A 23,537-nucleotide genomic window follows, 5' to 3' on the forward strand; every position below is an offset into this window, starting at 1 on the left:
CAGTCAGATGGTTTGAGTCGAAATTTTTATTTTAAATATTAGAGTCGAACAATCAAAATTAATAAAATTACTAATAGTAATAAAGAAAGCAGCCAGACAGTTTAGAGTTGAAATCTTCCTTTGAAATATCACAGTCAAAATAAATAAAATCAACCGTTGCACAAAGAACCCCACCCCTCCCCCACTCAGGGGACTGACTGCTGTACCCTGTGATGTGACCAACAGATGTTTGTTCAATACTGTGGTAGCCATTTGTACAACACAGTCGGAAATTTCCAGTGATGGTCATTCATCTAGAAGACAACCTTACAGAAGTGCATGCACTTTAACTTGGATTCGGCCCTTTCATACTGTAAGACACTGGAGACGATACCCTGTTTGAACATGCCTTTTATTAAGTATTTACAAAACATATCAAAAGAACTCAACAGAATACTGAAGTGACTAAAACAAAACCATAATCATATATGCTGAAGATTCCCAAGCAGTGTTACATGTACAAATGTTGCTGAAAGATTGTCATTCTGATTTCAAATAAAGAAATCTGGGAATAGAACATACTGAAGTATAATGAACAGCCTGCAATCGTACGAATCAGAGAAAGACACTTCTTGAAGTCAAAAATCCTTGAACTTGACTAGTGAGAGTTCCTTTGCCTAAACAATGACAAGTCACCCAAAACAGCAACTTTTCTCCCTATTTCCATGTACATATATTGAAGCGATTTCATAAAAACAGATTTGTGTAATGCCTTGGTTGTGACACCCTGTGCCATCAATATGGTTGTACCCTATTGTATTCTACACCTCAACTAGACCTTCATTCGTGGTAATTGAGGTACTATAGATGTATAAATCATCCTAACAATGTATACAGCCTGTGTTTATGCTGAAAACTTGGTCTGACTCTACAGTACACAAACACCAAAAGTAAATGTAAGACAATATATTATTTACAAACACCGTGTACATCTTCATGTTGTTGGACATAAGCATCATTTAGTTGCTGAGCACATCAACATTTTGAAAGGATTATTTTTGTCACAGGAAAGTCAAATAACTTTTAAGCAAATTTCTGAACTGCATACAGTATTTCAAGCAGTAATACATTCATGGTTTAAATATTGGAACAACAAAGAAGTACATCTTGAAGTTAGATTAAAAATAACTCTCCCCTTCCAAACCACAGCCAAAAAAAGAAATAGTGGAAGTGATGGCAAACATGTTCCAACAATAGTGCTTGCTGGTACCATCCTTTACAGAGAATCACGTTCACAAATGCTAAGAATCACATTCACAACAGATTGGAAGATCCGTCACTTGAGGGCGCTCTCTACGCCTCCCCTTAAGAGGAGGGGAATGTAGGGAGCTTCCTCGAGCGACGGATCTTTCAGTCTACATTCACAAATACTATAAACAGTTTTGCTTGTCGTTGCTTTGTATAGTGAAGTAAAATTATGTTAACACAAATTCTGGCAATGTCAGCATTACTTTTCCTCTGAACTTTCAAAGTATTCAACACTTTTTGCCTTTTTTTTCACATCATTGCATGGCAATGGCATTGATGAATTTACTGTAAAACACTTTGAATAAACTGCATCCTTTTTTAGCATTTTCTGGTTTCATTACAATCAGCAGTTTTTTATTATCAGCCAAAAAGACATGACCATAGTAAATATTGGGAAAAGTTTAAATTAGGAGCATCTTACATTAGCAAATTTACAGACTTAGCCAAATATGGTAAAAACAAAGATGCTGGCTGAAAAGACGTGTTTTACAGTATCACTGAACATGTGTAGCATATCAAACTGACACACAGTGACATGCACACTACACTGATGCTTGATCAAGTTGAATGGCAAAACAAACATAAAACCATGGCAGGATGTTCCTATGTTCAGGGAATGGGCTCGATGACATGGATAAATTATCACCAGATACATATTGCAATTTGACAAAATAAGTTAAAAATATAGATATTTACATCTCAGCTTAAAATTAAACTGTTTGTTATCTTTCAAAAATATCTGAGAAAGTTTCAATGTAACTGGAATCCCAAAAAGTCCCAAATACAACAAGGAGTGGTTTGAGTGACTGCAAAGTTAAGTTGAATGAAACAAAAGACACAGGTTGAGTATTTTGGTTGCTTTTGAGATAAATTAGAATAGAACTCTGTTGAAGGAATGCTGGGACAATAATTATTGGCATAATACATGAGATTTATGCAGGCACATTGACTTCATCCGTGGCGCCACCACCCTCAGCTCTGTCTAACTCTTCTGCAGCCTCTGCTTCAAGTCTACTATGCTCTTCTTCCCATTCTCTCTTGGCTTGTGCTGCTTCTTCCTCCTCCTATCAGAAAAGCATGACACAAATACACATGTGTAAAAAAACAAATGAAAGTGTTTTTGTTTGAATGTCTTTTCACTGTTTCGTATCATCAGAAAATTACTTTTAGGCCCTGTGATGCAGTTGAAGCAGCCTGTCTGCCTACATAAACTCATATATTTAAGCTTGTGTGTGGAGCTTGATGCTGCAAAAGTTTTTTTTCTGAGTATTTTTATATGTTCCATGACATTGTCAGGGGAGCTGCTACCGTGACAGATAGATGAAAATCCTTATTACCTTGACATTTTAATTCCTGATTCTTACATTCAGCTTGCTTCCCTCACCATGCGACAACAACTGACCCACTATTCAAGAACAACTGGAGTTACAACTACACACTAAAATATGAAAGTTTGACAAAGTTCTATTTTTGTTACCTCTTTGAGATTTCTGTAGTATTCATCTATTGCATACTGGTACTTAGGTGTGGTGATGCCAAAGAACCACGCTAACTTCTCACCAAGATAGTCGCACACTGTCAACAAAAAACACATGAGGCATCATCTGTAAAGCCAACAACCTATCCTGAACCACGGTCCCTCCACGTGCCTGAACTCGGTGTTCTCCACAGCTGTGCAAAACACAAGGGGGTCAATTTGCATAACAATACAGATTTAGGTATATTTTTGTTGTGGAAATATTTTTGTAGAGTTATTAACGTATAAATAGATTGCTTCAAAAACAGAGGGGTGTCCCATCCCTAAAAATCTCCCTTTGTAGAAGCCTGGAACTCGTGGATTGACAGGTGACCTGAAACCATGTTGCATTTTACCTTTCAGGAAGGACCACTGAGAACAGTGTTTTGCTTCTGTCTACATCACCATCTCAATCAGTTCATTTGTCAAATTCAATGCGATGGATGTGTAAAGACCGGTTAATTATGTAATTAAATACATGTTAATTAAATCAATCGCAAAAACACCCTTCTTACTTTTAATATTACATGTATGACAATGACAGTACTTTCTCAATGTATAATGCACACAGACTGTTCAATGGTCAACAAAGTATTGCCTCCATAAGCTTACCTGCCAAAGTTCCCATGGCAGCTGACACAGTGTGGTACCAAATATAAGGCATCCACGTCAGTGTTTTCTGTGTTGAAACAAGATTAGAGAGTACTATTTCATTTCACATTGTAACTTTTCTTTCCTAATGTTTTACTGAATTAGATTCTAGTGGACCTGAGCCTTTTAAAACCTTGTGCTATACAGCAAACAACATACTGCTTCTATACTGTCAACGGGAAAACCTACTGTACATGAGCATCTATAGATCAAATATATCCTGTTTAACACTACAACACTACTATAACACTGTATATATCACTCACGTCTACAGTTACACAAGAAGAAATATCAAACAGCGGTTATTTACAGGTTTTGCTACATATAATGTATTGCAGTGTGTATAACAGCTCTGCTGGTGAGATTATAAACCAAACAGCCAAGTGATATCACTATTACCATAGTGTTAGCAAATTTAAAATGAATGGTCGGGAAAATGGTCACAAAATGCATTGGACCATAGACCCTCCAAAATGATTGGACACGTGACAGGTTTTTAGTACATCACGTCACTAATTGCAAGTTGATCAGACATGTGAATGTTTATATTGGATTTGATTTTCAAATGCACTTGAAAATTGATGGAATCCATGAGACTACTCTGTATATTTATTTACCGGATCCACTGGTGGTTCTGAGGGTGTTTCCTCTTCCTCCTCCTCATCTGTGCTGTACTCTTCTAAGGTACCATCACTGAAGTGCAATATTCTCCTTGGCACTTTCTTCTTTTTCCCTTCCTCTAACTGGATTGTTTCAAACTCACGTGTTGGTTTCGTCTGATGGCAGAAGCACAAAACATACAAAGACGTTTGCACCCGATTGATATTCTAAAAGGTATCCAGTGATGACAGCCAGTTGTAAGGTCTGCCACTAGGGAAGGTCAGCCAAGATGTGATCGCACTCACTTTCTTGTGAAATGTAAAATCCTTTATCAGCATATACTGTGACACATATTAATTAGAAATATGGTTTTTATTTTGTGATTAGGTAACACTCAAAGAACAGTGTGCACTGGTCCACCCTGAAAACATAGATTGGCCGTTGTTATTGTGTAGTTACAGTAGCATTGTATGTACGTAAACTTTGAGGAAGGTATCAAACATCACGCAAATGCATGACATTGAGATCTTTTACGCATAGTAACTTTTTGCACGAATTAAAAAAAATCATGTAGTAGTAGATTGACTAGATCATATATTCTGATTGGTTGACCTCCCCTACTCCTTTTCTCAGAACCCTATTGACCAACCAAACTAGGTGACTACTCTCCAAGTGGCCGATTTGTCTTTTATTCTTTTCTTATACATAAAGCCTTGCAACTGGTGGAAACTGATTACCATTGTTCTTTTTACTTGGTGTAGAACCCCTGTGAGATGTTTTTGAAGTCTAGGATCTCTTTGGCATTTAGAAACACTAGAGAAATTCTAGACTACAATTTCTGCAACTATACAATGCATGTTGTCATGTGCACACGCATAACAATGCATTAAAAACACTTGTTATCACATCTCTGTGCATGACAATGGTACTGTTCTGATGAGATTACACTGAAGAACGCCAAATTAACGTGGTATGTTCATGGACTCACAGGAGGGACTACGATGGACTAAATGGTTTCAGAATCATATGTACCTCCATGCTTCACACAAACATCCTCAAAATTCCTCGCAGATGCAATGTGATTTTCTAAGGGTCATATCACACAATTGACAATATTCTACTCGTTAGCAATAGCATCACGATCATTTGAGACTACAAGCGGATACAACGCATACACTGATACAGATTACGTAGTGTTGTACGGATATAGTATCCGGATCTGCACTAAAAATTTAGCCACTTTAAACACAATAACCGACTTTGAGGCTTTGCATTGTTATTTGACCAGAGGCCAGCAATACCGTATTCTCGCGTTCTATCCCCATTTACACATCAGGAGCGTTTGTTTCAAGAGTTTACAAAACAATAATAAAACTCAAATCAAGTATCGCCGCGAATGACTCATTCTGCGATGGTCTGAGGACAAACACCCTTTACGAGAAATGTTTGCTTACGTTTTCGTTCACCTAGCGACTAGGGGCGTATTTGTAACATTTGAGTTTGATTAGTGAACTTACCTGATCCGTTCCTTCTTGTAAAATGATACTTTCAGGTAAAACTGCATTCTCTTCTGTACTGTCGCCATCCATTTGAGTCGCCATGTTAGGCATTTCTGACTGCTTTGCCTTCACTGTGAACTGTTAGTGATGACGTCACTTTGTAAGTAGGACATTGCACGGGAGAGGAGGGACGTACAGCTTCTCATTTTCAGCCTATTTTGGTAAAGTGCTGACAGAAATCACCGCAAGTAACACTTATTTTAGTAATAAATAATTATTCTCTATCCTAATCTTTCGTATATGCAAATTTTGATGATGTAATAAGACGTGTGTGCGTTCACTTATTGATGCGAAAATTATGGTATCCCCTAAAGATTGTTGGTTCAGTGTTGGTTCAGCCTTCATAACCTCCGTTGGTGGCGCCATTTAGCAAGGATCTTCACTAGCACAATCAAAACATTACCTGGATGAACGTGGGGCTTCTCTTGACAGACATTACGCATCTAATTATGTCATTATCGAGCGATGAAGCTCAGACACAGGCTTAAACACGTTAACGGAGAGCCTCGCGTAGAATATCTACCATAATTAACCAAAGTTAGGGCACAATACCCAGCATTGCAGAAGTGAGTCATGTGAACTTCCTTCAACGGCGAATGATTGGTAGTACAGCCTGTACAGGTAGTAAATGTAAGTATTGTAATGTTCACATAATTTGTAAATATCCAAATTATATGTTGTGTATCATTTTGAGCGAAATGATAAAATGAAATGAATATATACTTTCCTTTCTAACATTGTACGTACAGAAATCCACTGAGACTGATCTCCCAGGTGAATGTATGCACCATCACTGAGAGCAATGACAGAAAAGAAAGGAAAGGCTATTCATCATCTTGTATTCGCCTTTTGTTGCCATGGAGACATTTGAGATCGACGAAAGTCCCGCAAATCAAGCAGCTATGCGGAGAAGGCGTCAGATATGTATAGGTTTCCTTCTGTTGGCGGCTGTTGGTGCTGTTTGTGGTTGCATCGCGGCATGGAGGTATTTCACCAAACCAGAAGAATCAGGAAGTGAAACGAGAATTGGCCACCCAAAAGACCACAAGCCTCCATACCCTGGGTCGTCTCCCGATAATTTATGGTGGTTCATACAGGTTTGTAGCAACATCATCAGCTTCTTTGCCCTCAAAAGCATCATTAGTGTGTTGTGTCTCTGCAAAACAAGCCTTGGATAGCTGTGATATCTGCTTCAGACATGTGCTTTGGTAAAACAACCTTTGAACCTCGTGCCTCCTACCAATTAAATTACTGATTGTTATTACAACCATCACCACCACCATCATTATAATCATTATCATCATCATCATCATCATCATCGTCATCGTCATCAGATTTATTACTCTCTGTGGTGCCAAATTACAATTAATGAATTCCAAGTTACTGTGTATTTATTTTGTTCTTAGCTTTCTGTTTCCCTGTATGCAAACAAGGCCTGCTTTGGCAACATATTGGTGAAACAGTGTTGAAATCTCATAATTTCCTGATTTTTAAATACATTTACTTCAAAAGAATGCAATCAAACAAGTAATTAATGAGAACATGAATCTTGGATGAGATTTCTTGGAGCAATAGCGGTTCCTTTTGATAGCAGTTTTTTTCCATGAGATGTAGATTCACTTTCTTGTTCTGTTCTCCATATCATCTTGAAATGATTAGATTTCATCCCTTCTTATACAGTACTCTGTTTATAGTAAGCATCCTCCGATGGTATGAACAGCTGAATTTCAGCTGCAATAATTGTGGCCTTGGTGTAGCTTGGGCTTCTGTTGTGCAGCTTGCGCGATAGGCATTGCGCAAGCCGCACGGTCTAGCCCACCAATGCTACAATTATTGCAGCTAAATTTCATCTGTCAACAATAAGGGACCGTGGATAATTAAAACATGCGCACTGTAAACGCAACTAAGTGCGTTTGGCCTCAACCCCCCACCCCCTCCCCTAAACAAAAGTTTGGAAGTGTGAAAATCAAACCAAGCCTCATTCTGTACCAATCAGTAATTATTTTCGCTATGAAATCACACATACACTACCACTCCCGGGCATACCACTTCTGAAATCAATCTTTGTTCACCGCCAACTTGACAATGCCTGGTGCACGCCAAACAATTGGCGATATTTTGTGATACATAAAAACGTGTAGCGGCCCGGATGTTGCAATATAAAAACATGTAGTGTGATTTTTGGGCACGGTAATCGAAATACAGCCAAACCCCCTCCCCTCCCCCAAAACACAGAAATTGCATTTACCATGCATAAGTTTTTATTTTCTATGGCCCCTAACACTGCTCGAAATATCGCTATATTTTATCACACTTTGGGGAAAGATGAGAAATGTGATTTATTTTCTAGAACAGAATTCACGAACATGTTATCAAATGTGAGGTTTTATCCCTTTAAATGAAGATCAGCACAAGAATACATGAATGAATAATAATAATATGAAGCTTTACTCATCTTGAGAGAGTAATTAATAATGCATGGGTATCATAAAATAACGTAGAATTTTATTGAACAACACCCCTAATTAGCTGCTATCTTGGCTCCCGTGTGCATATGTATTAGAAAGGACTACTGTATGGTGTAAGGATTTAGTCCTATTTCCTTGTCTCTGGTTTTCTCATGTTTTTTTCCATTGCTCTTACAGATATCAGATATCCATTTGAATGAATTCAATGGCAAGGAGAGATATCACCAATTTTGGCATTTTTGTTCCAGTTACGTCGATATCATTCAACCGTCACTGGTACTTGTGACAGGTAAGTAATTGGTACACAATTTGAAAATAACTTCAGTTGGCTCTGCATGGCATGATGAAACAATTTTTATGACGAACAGAAATTGATGTAACATTGAAAGCCTTTTGTATCCTGAATGATGTAATTGTTGTAGAGGTTTGAAGGCATTATTTTCACGTAACAACTTCCAAATGAACACTTGTTTTTGAGTATTTTATTTTGAGAATTGACCATAATGCAGGTGCCAAATCTCATTAGGTCAAGTCTTGGTCAATCAGTGAATTTCCACGTCTTGCTTTCACGTCACCAGGTGATTTGACTGATGCACTCCATGGAAAGCGATCGTCTCAAAATGAAATGGAATGGGAGATGTACAAGAAGTGCCTTGAAGACAGTGGAGTGTTGAAAAAGACTTTATGGTTGGATATCAGGGGTAACCATGGTAATGGTATTGTTATGCAAATAAGGATACTAATGATATGATGAATGATAATATTAAATGATCATTAATGGAATGAATTGAACGCTATATTTGTATCACCTGCAAATAAATATCACTTGTACCTATCTCTGGCAAATAACTTCTCCTTTGATAGAATTGTATTTTTTTGTGTTTACCCAGATATCTTCAATGTACCATCAGCAGACAGTGAAAAGAATTTTTACAGGTAATGATTACATTACTTTTACAGGCAGTAAACATAATTATAGAATGAAGACTTCTGTGCTACTGTCTATGATTAAACCAACTAATAATATGACACTCATAATCTACATTTAAGGTGGAGCTGCAAGTTGCCAACACAGTTTTTTCAAAAGCAATATTTCTCATCAAAGATGATAAGGAAACCCCCTCATACTAAATATTTTGAAAAAGCAGAGACTCTTAAGATTAGTATGATAGCAGTAGTTTACTCAAAGGATGAAGTGGATGTATATTTTGGGTAGAAAACCTCAATTTTGTCATTAATGATAATTAATTTAAGTCAAAAACTTAACTCTATTTTATGAAATGTAATATTTCACCGGAAAGAAGAGTATATGTAGAAAAAAACAACTATTTTATTTTGCATTATCTATCCTCATTCTAAAATGGCATGGGTTGAAAGACTGACATTCAAAAAAAGTGATTAAAATCATGATTAGCAAAATTAAAATGCCTCTTATTCAAAATATAAGAACTTTATTGCCTGACAAAATAGTTGTTTTGTTATATATAGCATTTAAAAAACATAATGTGAAAATTTCAGAAAATTTGACCTGGCCAGAGTGGAGTTAAATTCTTTGGAAATTTTAAAATTGGGAGAAGAAACAAGCCAGCAAATCGGGTGATTTGCATACATTTGCATAAATTAGCACTCCTTTATTATGCAACTTACGACTGCTTGACTTTAGCTTGTCAACCCAACCAATATTTTAATCTTGGGTTAAGAAATTAATTAAAATTGAATTTATATTTGCAAAAAAGTGAATTTTGAGCAAAATACCCTGTCTAGGGTGCAGCGTCCCCTTAAAACTTCCTATGATCTCTTTCCAGGGTGTTGAAAATCGTGCCAGAGTTATGATTTCAAGATATAGACATAGTATACTTGAAATTCAAACCGAGACATTTCTTGCAAAATGGATTTAAAAAAGCTTTCCCCAAAGTACTCATTTTGCAAAAGATTATACAGTACCTTCAGAATGATTTAAAGTTACTTGTTGTTTACATGTAAAATTCTTTTGGTCAAAATAAACTGCTTGTTTGTTGGTTGGCTGCCTCTCCAGTCTTGCCTGCCTGTGGCTGCTGTAGTGGAATTGCTTGGAGGTGTCGTCAAACACAGGCCCATATGCATTATACAATTATATTTTCCTTGCATCCAACTGGACTGTTTGCACTGAAACGTTATTGAAAATTGAATAGCAGTGAATTCAGGTCATTGAATTATATGATAACGCTGGATCCTAGGGCTTGAAAATCAATGTTCTTGAAGTTTTTTCAGGATATTTCAATAATTTTGTGGACACTCCATTGCTAGGGGTACATGCATTCCACCACGCCAATGAAATGGATGTGATTCTGCCAAAAGCTTGACCACATGTTTGTCTTTTGTCAACAGGAAATACTCTTACCTTGGAAAAAAAGGGGAAACTAACTTTGTTCACAGTCAAAATTTCTCATTTGGTACCTACTCATTCATCTATGTTGGTGCTTTACCAATGCCGGCTCCTAAACTACCATTTAACTTCTTCGGAGTACTTGATAAGGTAAGCTTCAGTAAATTTTCATGTTATTCTCCTAATTGTTTTTGTTCTGTTCGGAAAATGCAGATTTTTGTTCCACTCCCAAAATCTTTTGAAATGCCTAGTGTTCACCTTGTCTACATACTGTAAGTGGTTGACGTCCATCATCATTGTTAGACATCTGAATTTTAATTTGGACCAGAATTCATTTATTAACTTTGCATACATTACACAATATGGTATGTTGGTGAGGCAAATACTTTACATTTAAAAATAGGTTAGTGAAATGAATGAGAATGTAACTTGTTTTTATGAGAACATAATTTGTTTACAGAACAAAAGTAATCAAAATATCATGGACATTTACGGCTATTGTCACAATAAGATTCATTCATGACCATCAAAGTTACTTTCATTTGACTTTGAAGTGCATTGTAGGTCATACACTTGATTGACAAAACAACATGTGTCAAAATTCATCCCAGCACAGTTCTGTACGGGCTATTTTTCTGTTTTTTTTTTTCAACCACACTTCTCCAGAATGATCTGAAATCAGTTGAAGATCTGACCAATCAGACAAGGGCTAGCAATTCCACCATTTATTTCAGTCATTACCCAACATCCTTCATAGTGAGCAGAAACCCTGGACTCTCAACAATTACAAAGTAAGACAGTACGCCTAATTCCTTCCTGAATATGGTAAACATGCCACTTGTACCCCTATCTGCCAGGCCTGCCAATTCCCCATCCGCTGAGTCAGTAAAAATGCCGTACTGAGCTAAAACCTGTACGTATTTTTACCTAGTATTTGGTTTGGTATCTTACAGCAGGTTCATGCAGTAAAAATCATTTATCTACAGTATATCTGTTTCAGGGGGCCAACGTTCAAATGCTCAGGTTTTTGTTAAAATGCAACACATGTAAATTGTTATGCTTTGCTGATTTTAACCAACATGTTGACCCTGATGGTGAAATGTGAACTTGGTAGGATAAGGGGTACATCTGTTCACGGAACTTTTTGTGACAAATTTTCTGTCACGGTCATCACTTATCAACTTGTCACAACCTCCACTGCTATCAGTGCAGCTGAATGAGGCTGCCTAGTTGTATTCTGACACTTAAGTTTTATTCCTTTTTATTTCAGGAATGGTATTGCATTTTTAAGTGGACATTTACATGACATTTACGGTGATGTGCCAGATTTGACGATAATTCAGAGAAGTGGAACTCTGGAGTTAGAACTGGTAGACTGGAAAGACAACAGAAAGTAAAATTTCATAAGATACTCTGCTCTGATGTGATGAAAAATCTTTATGGCAGTATATTGTGATAGCATATGTATTGACAGACTCAGTAGATTATTTAAGATTGAATCCAAGAAAGAAATTTCAAGTTTCTAACATATATTGAAAAGTAAGTCAGTGACTGAAGTTACTTGTGGCCACTTAACGATGTAAGCAGACAAATGAGTATGACATGCTGTATACGTCTGGGTGCAACATGGCATATTTAGAATAAGCTGAATGGAAAGATGTGTTTTGACCACATAAATGCAAAATGAGAGCATGGTTGAAGTCTAGGAATGAAATAATTTATAACTAGGTGAAATGTGTAGGTTAACAGATTGGAATACAGGAACCTGTGTATTCACACATCAGACATTGTTCATTGCATTTATTCTGTTGTTACATTATGAGTTGCAATAATGTGGGGTAAATCTTATCTGTTTCAGATTTCGTATCCTTGCATTCGACCATGACCTCCTATCTTTTGTCGATGCCACCTATGGTCACTGGCCTGTAATTCTCATTACCAACCCTAAAAATGCGAGGTATTTGGCGCCGAAACACGAGCCCTTGACAAGAATGCAACATGCCACTCACATCAGGTGTGAGAACATTTTACAAGTTCTGAACATCAGCGAAAAAAGTCATTTCGGATATGTTTTTTGCCAAACACGACCCTTCAATTCTTTCATAGAGTTCGTGTGATGTGAGGTACATGTTAACATATGGAAATTTGGTATGTTGTGATCAAATTCAATATCAAGACAGTATCAAGAGAATGATTTATGGGGAAATTCAGGGTCTCAATTGATAATATTCAGCTTATCAGACAGCCCATAAATGCCAGTATATATTTTTGTCACTGTTTGAACTAGCAACTAAATATATTCAACATTATTGTTACTTCAAGTAATTGAGGTCATCTAATTACATGCAGTCTGAATTTCTCTCATAAATCAAGGATTGTCATACAGTACATTATTTATTGGCTCACAGTTGTCTATTTATGGCATGGATAAATAGAAAATGTAAATATTTGGTCAACCATCTTGATCATGAAAACAGTGACATTTCTTTATGATAGATATTATACATTTTTATTCCTAATGATTATTACAGTACAAATTAGCTAATTTAAAGATGGTAGTGTGTAAAATTAAGCAGTAACAGAAAATTTTACATCATAAAAATTTTCAATGCTTGCCTTTTAGAAAGACCCATAACATTAATCATGATGAAGCACATGTAAATTATTGGTACGGTATTTGTGTAAATAGTGCAGCTCACAATTATAGGTTTGTTTCTAAATATAGCATTGTGAGTGTGCAACATTTTGTTGGTTTTGATACAAATTTGGACAGATTTGTGTCTTTTTTGCGTTTGTCTTTAAAGCTGCAGCTTGTTGTTGCATCCATTGATCTTAAATTTTTGTTTCAGATAACATACAAAATACCAATGTTGCCATTTATGTTCACATACTTTCAGAAACTCGTTTAAAGTTGAGAAATATTCAGGTTTTATAATAAATTAAGGAAATGTAAGTTTTAGGAATCAGCTCTCTTGTGCTTTGTTCATGGCATGCAATTACTGTACAGTACTAAAATCATTCTTCAAGATAGACTGTGAATCGCCACTAGCTTCTTCTTCAATGTTTATGATACACAAAATCGGCCAGCCATTTCAGTGCCCCAATTTCATTCAGCCCTGAACCAGCAACAGAAGACAATGACTTGCATGTTTTACTGCCATGTCTGTTTTATTGAAATTCTCAGACAATAGTGTGTTTAAATTGCCCAATGTTTCAGGTTCTTGGTGTTTTCATCCACTGAGATGCGTTCAGCAAAAGTGTTCATAGATGACAAACCGCTAGGAGAGGCAGAACATGTGAAGGGACCGTTGTATGTTCTGAAGTGGAATCCATCTTTGTACTTGAACGGACTGCACAGGATAAGTATCCAAACCCAGGTGATTTTAATGACCTATGCAACATTTTCATGACCTGTTGCCACAGCAATTCACAAATGAAATTTCAGGGACATTATAGGCCACAGGGAACAACTCAAATTATGCTGAAAGTTGCTTTGTCGCTGTTGGGTGGTTCTGGTTTGAAGTAAGGAGTTTTAGTGAAATGATAAATTCTGCAGTTTTCATTTATATGATATGCTGCCTTACTTTAATAATGCATCCACATCTGAAAGGTAGATGCAGTCTAATGTACAACTGACATCGAAGTCATCACTCAACAGAAACCATCCTGCCTCCATGGGAACTCTTTCCAATGAGCCATCTGGCTCTATGAATAAGGCTTTTGTGAAGCAATGAGAAGTTGTCCACTGCCATGTAAATCAATATCACTGTGTATTCTATCTGGTACATGTGCATGTTCCACCCTGATAAAATGCTTACTTTTTTATACTTGATTTTAGGATGTGATGGGCCACAAATCATCTCAGAGTCAACTGTTTTCATTGGATGGAAGTCGTCCAAACCAGAGCCTTGTCTCTTCAGTCATTCTTATGACAGATATTGAAAAGATGGTTGGTACTTTAATACATAATGTAACATTCTGATTATGCATGGTAAACTGTAATCTTGCATATTTGGGGAGTGTAGGTATTAATGCTCAAATCAACATTTTGAGATTGCACTTCGTATCTCCAGAGATTGTTTGATGGCGTTATGGTATATCGCCATTTCCTTAGCATTCAACCTCTGCCAGCTAATATCAAAAATTTGTAACTTCAGTATATTTGATCGAATAACAGCAAAAAATAATGTTTGTTTTCAATGAATTTAATCAGTGTAATGAAGCAATGAAAGCATGATTACATAGTAAAGAGTTTGAGACTGAATCAGTGATATTTTTATGAAAATAATTCCTAATCAGCCAAAGTAGGAGCAACACTGTCAACTGATTCTTCAATGCTCCTTCACCTACCCTGATTTCATCAGAAATATCAGTAACCTTGTATTTAATCCTTTTTCCATAAAGTTTAGTTGTTTTGCAAGTCTCATTATTATCTGACAAAACGTGAGAGATTCACCTTCAAAACCACTACCTTTAGCTCAGTGTAGTTTTGATAGTACAAAAATTTACATATTCTGGCAAACGTGTTGATAAACTAATGACATGTAAAAATGAAATAGAACTTGCAAACGGTAGTTTAATCTGCAAGTTAATCAGATATCGAACATGTATTCACCTACTTTTTTGGTCTGGCAGTTTTGAACTGTAACCCCAACGGGAAAAAAAAAACTGAATTATGTTTCTGTTGCATTTTTTTGACAGCTGAAAGTGTGTTTTGCCATTGGATTCATTCTGACTTTTGGACCACTCATACTGTTGAGGATCTTCACAAGACCAACGACAATCAGTAAGTGTACTGCTGAGTCTACCATGTTGTTTCAGTTAAAGTGCATTGTTACGAAATAAGTATAAATCCTAGGAGTTGCATAAATACCACTTAAATATTTCCAGTGCTTTTATTAATGAAAGAAAAGGGTATAACTGTTTTATTGATAAGAAATTGAGTCATGACATATTTTTGTTTTCTTGTTTCAACCTTGTAAGTTAATTGTGATTAGTTTTGCATATTTTATTTTGCCATTTGTCCAAAATTTGACAGAAAGCTTATGATTTCATGCCAAAAGTTGATAAAGATGCTCAGACAATTCAAGGGAACAATTCAAAATGAAACATATCATTTAGAAGAATAAAAAATTGTTAATTTGTGCATAAAATACACACTGGTATATAGCTTGTCAAGAATGAATAAAAGTTCTTTGTTTTAAATGTGGCAGGTTTTCTGTGCATCCCTTTTGCAAAACTACCGCTGCTACGAGGACTGCTGTGGCTTGCACATATCAACATCTTGTTCATCATCATCATGCTTCTTGGACTGTTGATTCTAATAGGTAAGTGAGCAACCATGAATTGGCAACCATGATGAGTTGGCAACCATGAATCAGCAACCTTTTCATATACTGGTATAGCGTGGCTCTTACCATAATGAATGACAAGGTGGTGATGTTGTCTTTCATCAAACACTGAAAAAAAACTTGCAATAAGTGTTCAACAAGAATATTTAGTGTATCAGCACATGAAAATTTGAAATGACTAGTCAAACATATACTGGGAAGCTATCTTTTTATATTTTCATCTCAGCGTTTTATTATTTACCATGCTGGAATATCTCCCTGTTTGAATAATCAAAATTTCAATCAAAACTTTGTAGCTTCAGATAACTGTACATAGTGGAGGAACTTTGTCGGAAATAAGAGAGGAGGCATCTTAGCAGGTAAAAAAGTTGCCTGCTCTAGCAAAATAGTGCCTGTCCTGACCTGTTTCAAATTTTAACAAAGTCACAGCTGATCTCAGCAAATCCAAAGTCAGAAATTATTGGTGCATCCCCATTGGATATGTACCTTTGGAATTTCAGCTGCTTTATGCAGGTGGGCAATTATTACCTCAGTTTCTTTATATCAATAGGTTCATGACTTTGTATTCTATGTGTTTCATATCAGTCACTCACTATGAAACTTTAGCCAGAAATCTGTAGAGTTGTCAGAAATTGTTTTATAACATGTAGTTTTTTTTTAGCTACTATAGACTATAGTCTATAGAAGCTATTGGGATGGGTATCCGTCCGGCGTCCGTCGTCAGTCTGTATGTATGTATGTATGTATGTATGTATGTCCGTTTGTGAGGCGTCCATCCACTCAAATATCTTGAGAACCGCAGTACTTACTGATTTGATATTTGTTGTGTAGATGAAAAATATGATTTTGAGAAACTATTTTTTTAATTTTTTGATATTGTTGAAAATATGCAAATTAGCGCCAAAAAAGGCGTTTTTGGTAAAAAATCTTCTTCTTCATAACCGCTGGTCAGACAGCTTTGTTATTTGGTATACAGGTCCCTAGGGATAACCCAACTTAGATTTGTTCAAATTGTGATGAAATATGCAAATCTGTATTTTTAAAGAATTTTTTTGTCATTTTTGGTCAAAACTTTATTTCATCAAAACCGCTTGTCTGACAGCTTTGATATTTGGTATACAGGTTTCTACAGATGAACTAAATATGATACATTGAATATATGATGAAATCTGCAATTTTGTATTTTTGGTGCAATTTTTGCCATTTTTGGTCAAAAAATGTGTTTCTCAAAAACTACTTGTCTGATGCCTTTGATATTTGGTATACAGGTTCCTAGGGGTTGTCTTAGTGTGATATATTGACATTTGATGAAATCTTCAATTTTTGTATTTTTGGGTCAATTTTTGCCATTTTTGATCAAAATATTTGTTTCTCAAAAGTTACTCATCTGATAGCTTTGATATTTGGTATATAGGTTCCTAGGCTTTATCTTAATGTAATATATTGAAATTATGATGAAATCATCAATTTTGTATTTTTGCAGCTTTTGCCATTTTAGGTCAGGCCATCCTGAAATGAGCTATCAAAGATACCCACCTTCTTCATCAATACAAGTGTCACAAAAAGTTATTCTCTACATACACAGCAGAGCTCTGTCAACTGTTGGGTTGCTTGTTTTTCAGGAAATACTTAATTTTGTATCCATGTCTATAGTAGCTTCAGGGACTTTGGCCCTATGTTTAAAAATCTTTTCAAAATTCCCCATTAAAATGCAGTTGTCCTCTTTTCCCAAACAAGTCATGATGGCATTGTCTTACATTCGTTATGTAATATTTCATTAAAATCATAGATCCCAGGAGCTCCAGAATCTGTCAAAAATTAATATTATCAATTAGAGATATTAATTGCTGCCTTAGACTTACAGAGAGCTGGATCTATTCCAAAGTGGCTTTTCTTGCCCCATCACACTTCACAGTGGTGTTCCCTGTGTGTGAATCCACATATTTCCCTATGTCATGTAGCATTCTGATGTGTTATTTTGTTTTGGGTATGTTTGATTTCCGATAGGTCCGTGGTTCATCGGTGAACTGGTGGATGGCTATGTGGGATTTGTGTTCCTCTATGGTGCGTACATAAATGGCTCCATCCTACCAGACCCTATTACTTACAAAGAGGCAACCTATGATGTAAGTGCCCATGACATTGCACCATATGGTAGCAGAGAGACAGAATGAAATGGCTAAGAATCAGAGTTTGTTAGCTATTTTGGCATTTGGAAAGACATGATGTAGTTTAGAGTACACAGTTGTCATACTGTTCGACCTGCAGATGATAGAATGGGGGAAAACAAAATCTCTTTCCACCATTAGTTGTGATGTGTTGTGGCAATTAATGATTTGTTCAGAAATATTCAAGATGTACTTGGTTTTACTGCTGTAGGTTTGGTTGATATTTGAAATTTTTTTTGCCAAACATGACAGTTATTATTTCGTATACAAAATCATTTGTCAGAATGTGTTGACCAAAATAATCGCAGTTACCTGTCATACAATATGGCACTCTGAACCTGGAAATATCTCTACAACTTCTGTTGAAAACTGTATGCTTATGAGTTTTTTCTATTTTTCAAGATCTCTTCTCATAAGATTTAATATCTTCACTTCTTCTGTTTCAGATGATGCACTTTCTTGTTCCGTTTATATTTCATCTGGCATTACAAGTTGAGCTGTTTTTCCCGCTGTGCAATCAACTCTCACTGATCAAGTGCCAGAGGAAGGTCCTTCAGAGGTCATCTTGGTGGCTGAAATTTCTCATCAGTCAGCTGTTTTTTGTGTTTGCTCTGAAACGGCAGATCGGCTACAGTCGTTTTCTCTACCGAGGGTATGGCACGATGGCTCTATTTCTGTCACCAAAGTACTTGTGGACAGCACTGATGATGGTGGTGGTGTATTTTGCATTGTATGTGACTTACTATTGCCGCAGGAAAAGGCAAGCAGCCAGGCTGTGATAGCTGTGTGCAAAAAGCTGCTGAAAGGATGGTTGGAACTTGTGGTTTCCATAAAGAAAAGTATCATGTCAGTGTCAACGAAAGCACAACAAAGTTGTTGAGATTGCTCTTTTGTATCGTGTAAAAGATAGAATAGTAGTCTACAAGTACAAGGAATACACACAGTCTGTGTAAATGCAACTCAGAAAAGACAGCCGGTGTTTCTGCAATAAGGTGCTTAGATGTGTATGTTGATAAAAATGCTCCTGTTGTAGAAGTGGTAGTGTATCAGTCTCATCAGTTCTTATGTCTGTTATTATAGAGTGTATGTCTTTGTTGGTAATAGTACACATGCACAGAAATTTTGAGCTTGATGTTTTACTTGATTGAAGTCTTTCAAAGCTGGCGTAATGGCCAGTGCATCATGACTTTTACTTCATGGACACGTACTTGTAAGTTCTAATGTAAGCCATTTCGGTTGCAATTTCTTCAAGTTAATTGCCGTAAAGAATTAATTTAGTTTTATATTTTTGAACCATGTATGCAGAGAATTGAACATTTAAAGTACCCATTTGCTGTATAAATATTTATGGCAATAGGAGCTTATGGGACCACATATCATCGGTCATCTGTACTTATGTATGTATGTATGTATGTATGTATGTATGTAGGTATGTACTCATGTATGTATGTATGTATGTATGTATGTATGTATGTATGTATGTATTTATGTACTTAAGTACATTGCATGTATGTATACATGTACATGTATGTATGTGTGAAAGTACGTATGTTTGTATGTACATCACATATGTGTGTATGTCTGTCCACTTAAAAGACTTGAAAACCACTAGACCTATTACTTTGATATATGGTTTGAAGGTTTAAAGAGATGTAGGACACATGTCTTGTACTGGAGTCAAAAATATGCAAACGAGTATAAAAATGAGAAAATGATTAAAAATCTTCTGGAAAACTGCATACCAGATGACGTTGAAATTTCTTGTACAGGACCTCAGGGGTGATGTAAGGAAATTATTCAAATTAAGATGACATTAATATTGTGGGGCAGTTTTGTCATCGTTGATAAATAATTTTTTTAAAGAAATTGCTCCTTCTTGGATGACCTGTCCGGGATGATTTCATTTGAAGAAACTACTTGATTGTGCAATTTCCACATTCATTTTCTTGGCTAAATATTTCAAGTCTTGCCCAAGTACATGCGTCTTCATCTTTGAAACTTCACGCCTGATGGCTTTCATATTTTGTGTGTCAAACATTCTACTGCTCTCATCGAATGGGAGCACAGTGTCACTATACTATTGACACTATTTTTTAAAGCAGGCATTCAAATTTTGATACCTTGCATTCTGTTACAACAGACTGCAGTTAGTACACACAAGGCTGTGTTTATGAGTACTATGAGTACTTGGGTAATTCAGATTTGTACGGTGTTTTATTTCTTATTTTAAGTAAACTTATTATGGCACTCAGTGTAAATGAACTTTGATGAAATAGCTTTGACAACTTGAAAACCAATCAATGGTATGAAATGCACAAATATGTACAAGTCAATTTATATCAAAAATACTGCCAAAGATGATGAAGCTCCTAGAGTGAAGACAATGTGATAATGATGTAATAACACAATGTATTTGTAATATTGTATGATCAGAAAAATTGTAGCTATTGTTATACTTTCCATAGGGATTTTTGAATTCTGGTATATTAGAATAATCAATAATATCAGGGAGGCCCATGAGGACATTTTGAAATCTGACAAAATGCAAAGTTTGACACTAATAAAAAAAGACACTAAACACTAATTTACCATTATTATTTCATATTGTAAAGTAATACATTAAAATTATACAGAAAAAATTAGACACGTGTGACTTCGGGAAGAATAAAAAAAATAGGCCAAATCTCGCAATTTTGTAATTTGGCTTAAAATCTCCATTTCCCCAAATTAAAAAAGTGATTTACTGTACCCTTCATACACACTTGCTTCAAGTCTGTTCCAATGTCCCTTAACATCCTGTAGGTCGATGAGATACAGCTGAATAAATTCTCTACCCACATAGGTTGGTATACTATTATGGAAGAAGATCATATTATGGAAGAAGATCAAATAGTGTGATCCTATGATTGGTTTGAATAGCTGTGCCCCTGACTACTGGTGAACATCTTCTGCAAGGCAAAATGCTCTGAAATCCGTGCCCTTTGCATATTCTTTGTGGCTCTGTTCACAAAGTAACTTGTCAGTCTCATAAATATGTCTCTTTGCTCCATACATTCCTCTGAACTGGACTTGTCCATCATCCTGACTGTAGAGGAACTGTGCTGAGGCTTTGTTCACAATTGCCTCTGCCATATTGGTCAACTTGTGTGCACCACAGGTGAATGCAAGTACCTTTATCTTCTCATCTTTTTCTTCTTGACTTATGTCATTCCACTGTGGTAGTAGCCGCTCAAGTTCCTCAGTTTTCATCTCGCACAACAACTTAGTCATCTTCATTTCAGTTGCAGCCCTATCAGACATTCTGGCCTTTATGTTGGTAATGCTGTATGTCTCCTCTACATTTTGTAACCCCATCTGTGTCCCAAGTCTCTCTTGTTCTGTTATTGATTGTGTCATCTGCTTTTCCTCCAGCCATTGGTCTGAGTCCAAGTGTGAAAACTGTACGAGAGCCCTTCTCCCGGTCTTCATTATTAGGGGACAAGACAAGCTTATGTGAAATAAATTCAAGGTGCCCCTTTATTGTCTTGTCAGTCATGTAAGCAACACTTTTATCAGCTCTTTTGGACCATTCTACCAGGCCACGTAAAGTAGCTAACTGTCCTGCCTAACTTTTCATTCGCTGAGCTGTAGACCGTTTTGGAAGTTTGAGTTCTTTGGTTTCAATTGATGATAAATGCTTCAAAACTGTCCTCACGACCGGTTCAGTTTGATTGGCACTAACACCTAGAGTGAGTAAGTGATAGTACACAAGTCTTATTTCTGTTTTGTATGCCCCTCACTTTCCCCGTGTTTCCAAATTTGTCAGTTCCTTGATTCTTTTTTGAAGCTCATCTTCTCTTTCTATTAGCTGACTAGTACATTCGTTTACAATCCCTTCTAGGAGAACAGTTGCTGCCTCCCTATCGTGCTCAATATTCATTTCAGCCTCTGCTATACGCTGTTTCAATCGTGACGTCTCTTTTTCTTCCTGTGACACTTTTGAAGATAGCGATTTCTTCTTTTTCTACTTCCCTTAATTTTTCAGTTATTTTCTTGGTACTTTGACTTTCAGCCTGGTTTTTGATAGATTCATCCAACAGGGTCATGGTTGCATTTTCCTTGTCTCTTTGCTTCTTCCTAACTTTCATCTCTCCCTTTGGTTAAAATGTGACACACTATAGTGTGCCACATTGTTGCTTCATTTCCTCCAATTCTCCTAAATCAGCAACAGACTTCTGTACAAATGTGCTCATCTCACTTACTTTTACCAAAGCGGTATCTCTCTCTCTCTCAAAGCATCTTGAACTCTGACACTGACGGCTTGACGATAAGAATTCCTTTCATCAGTAATCTTGCTTAGTTTTTTTTTCACTCTGCTTGCTTGAACTCCAGCTTTTCTCTTCAATTCTTTGAGCTGTGCTTTACTTGGGCATTTCAATAAACTTGCACCACTTCTCAGACAGTGACGGTTTGGATCAGAAATGAGGTTTCAATGGGAGGAATAATGTCATTATACGCAGGTGGTGGCATGTCAATCTGCACCACTTCTTCATATGTTGGTAAGGTAGGCAAAGGTGGGGTTGAAGATAATCCAACTTCTACTGGTGCAGAAAATGATGTTGGCTGCAAATCAGCATATGTCTTTGTATATTAGAGAAAAGGCCAGGTAAATGTGTCACTGAGAAATGCTTCAATGTTATGCAGGAGTGTAGATGCATTACGGTGTCATGACTTACTGTACTTAATAATAAGCAATGCATTGTACTTGCTTTCAAGCCTTTTGGCCTTTGGCTGTAGATGCTTTCGACCTCTATGTTGCTTGTCAACTGCAAACAATTTTTGCAACCAGTGAATCAGAAGCAATTTTGAATTGGTTTGGAAGTGGGATGACAGTTTCTCGCTGGTAATTTCTCAGTATTCCAGGATTTCTTTGTTTGTTGGTGGAGTGTACGCTTGTATACTGCATTTCTCTGTGATATCATATCTGGAGGGGAAAAACAGAAAAAAAATACAGACTTTATTACAAATGCACAAAGGCAAAGACATTTCTCTTAGACCTGCTACATTTATTGAAGATATGCTGCTAAAAGCACAATATTTTATCAACAAATGTATATTATCTGCATGGAGCTCTGTGCTCTGTAAAGCTTGAAATCAGAAAACGCTATGTATTTGCAGCTTATTGTTCAATAAAACACAGATCTCTGTTAATGTAACATTGTAATTGATATAAATTATTTTTTTCAAAATGCAAAACACAGCCACAATTACATAATATTTAAACTCATAGAGTTTGCAAATAAAGCACCTTTAAATTGTTCTATCAGCATATCTCTGTGCTCTTAAATGCTTGAAATTAGAAAATACTACGGCGCTACGCATTGCAACTTACAGTTAAATAACACACGTATCGGCACAGAGCTACAAACACATTATTTTCACACCTAAAGCATTAGTCAAAAATAGTAAAATCCGTACAGGCCTATTGTAATGTCAACAGTTAGAATTAGCACCACAACCACCTTAAAATTTCCTTACATCCTTATAATAAACAATAGAAAAATATGATTGAAATACACAACACAACAGTCAT

The 23,537-nt window shown here is 36.3% G+C and overlaps 2 protein-coding genes across 2 annotated transcripts; one reads left to right on the top strand and one right to left on the bottom strand.

Moving 5' to 3' along the window:
- Positions 1 to 374: 374 nt before the first annotated feature.
- LOC139150055 (protein FAM177A1-like) lies at positions 375 to 5,948 on the bottom strand. The gene is made up of 5 exons (XM_070722205.1): positions 5,572 to 5,948; positions 4,072 to 4,230; positions 3,416 to 3,482; positions 2,765 to 2,862; positions 375 to 2,351 (listed from the first exon to the last, which is right to left on the bottom strand). The coding sequence occupies exons 1-5, from the start codon at positions 5,662 to 5,664 to the stop codon at positions 2,220 to 2,222; spliced, it is 549 nt and encodes a 182-aa protein (XP_070578306.1). The 5' UTR covers positions 5,665 to 5,948; the 3' UTR covers positions 375 to 2,219.
- A 20-nt stretch (positions 5,949 to 5,968) lies between these two features.
- Positions 5,969 to 23,160, top strand: LOC139150054 (transmembrane protein 62-like). The gene is made up of 15 exons (XM_070722204.1): positions 5,969 to 6,243; positions 6,363 to 6,710; positions 8,259 to 8,370; positions 8,660 to 8,791; positions 8,972 to 9,017; positions 10,449 to 10,596; positions 11,113 to 11,237; positions 11,717 to 11,839; positions 12,305 to 12,460; positions 13,664 to 13,823; positions 14,285 to 14,395; positions 15,148 to 15,232; positions 15,660 to 15,773; positions 17,805 to 17,923; positions 18,412 to 23,160. Exons 2-15 carry the CDS (start codon positions 6,471 to 6,473, stop codon positions 18,742 to 18,744), a joined length of 2,004 nt encoding a protein of 667 aa, XP_070578305.1. The 5' UTR covers positions 5,969 to 6,243; positions 6,363 to 6,470; the 3' UTR covers positions 18,745 to 23,160.
- The last annotated feature ends 377 nt before the right edge of the window (positions 23,161 to 23,537 follow it).

The sequence above is a fragment of the Ptychodera flava genome, chromosome 14 (assembly GCF_041260155.1).
Source record: "Ptychodera flava strain L36383 chromosome 14, AS_Pfla_20210202, whole genome shotgun sequence".
Classification (NCBI taxonomy): Eukaryota; Metazoa; Hemichordata; class Enteropneusta; family Ptychoderidae; genus Ptychodera; species Ptychodera flava.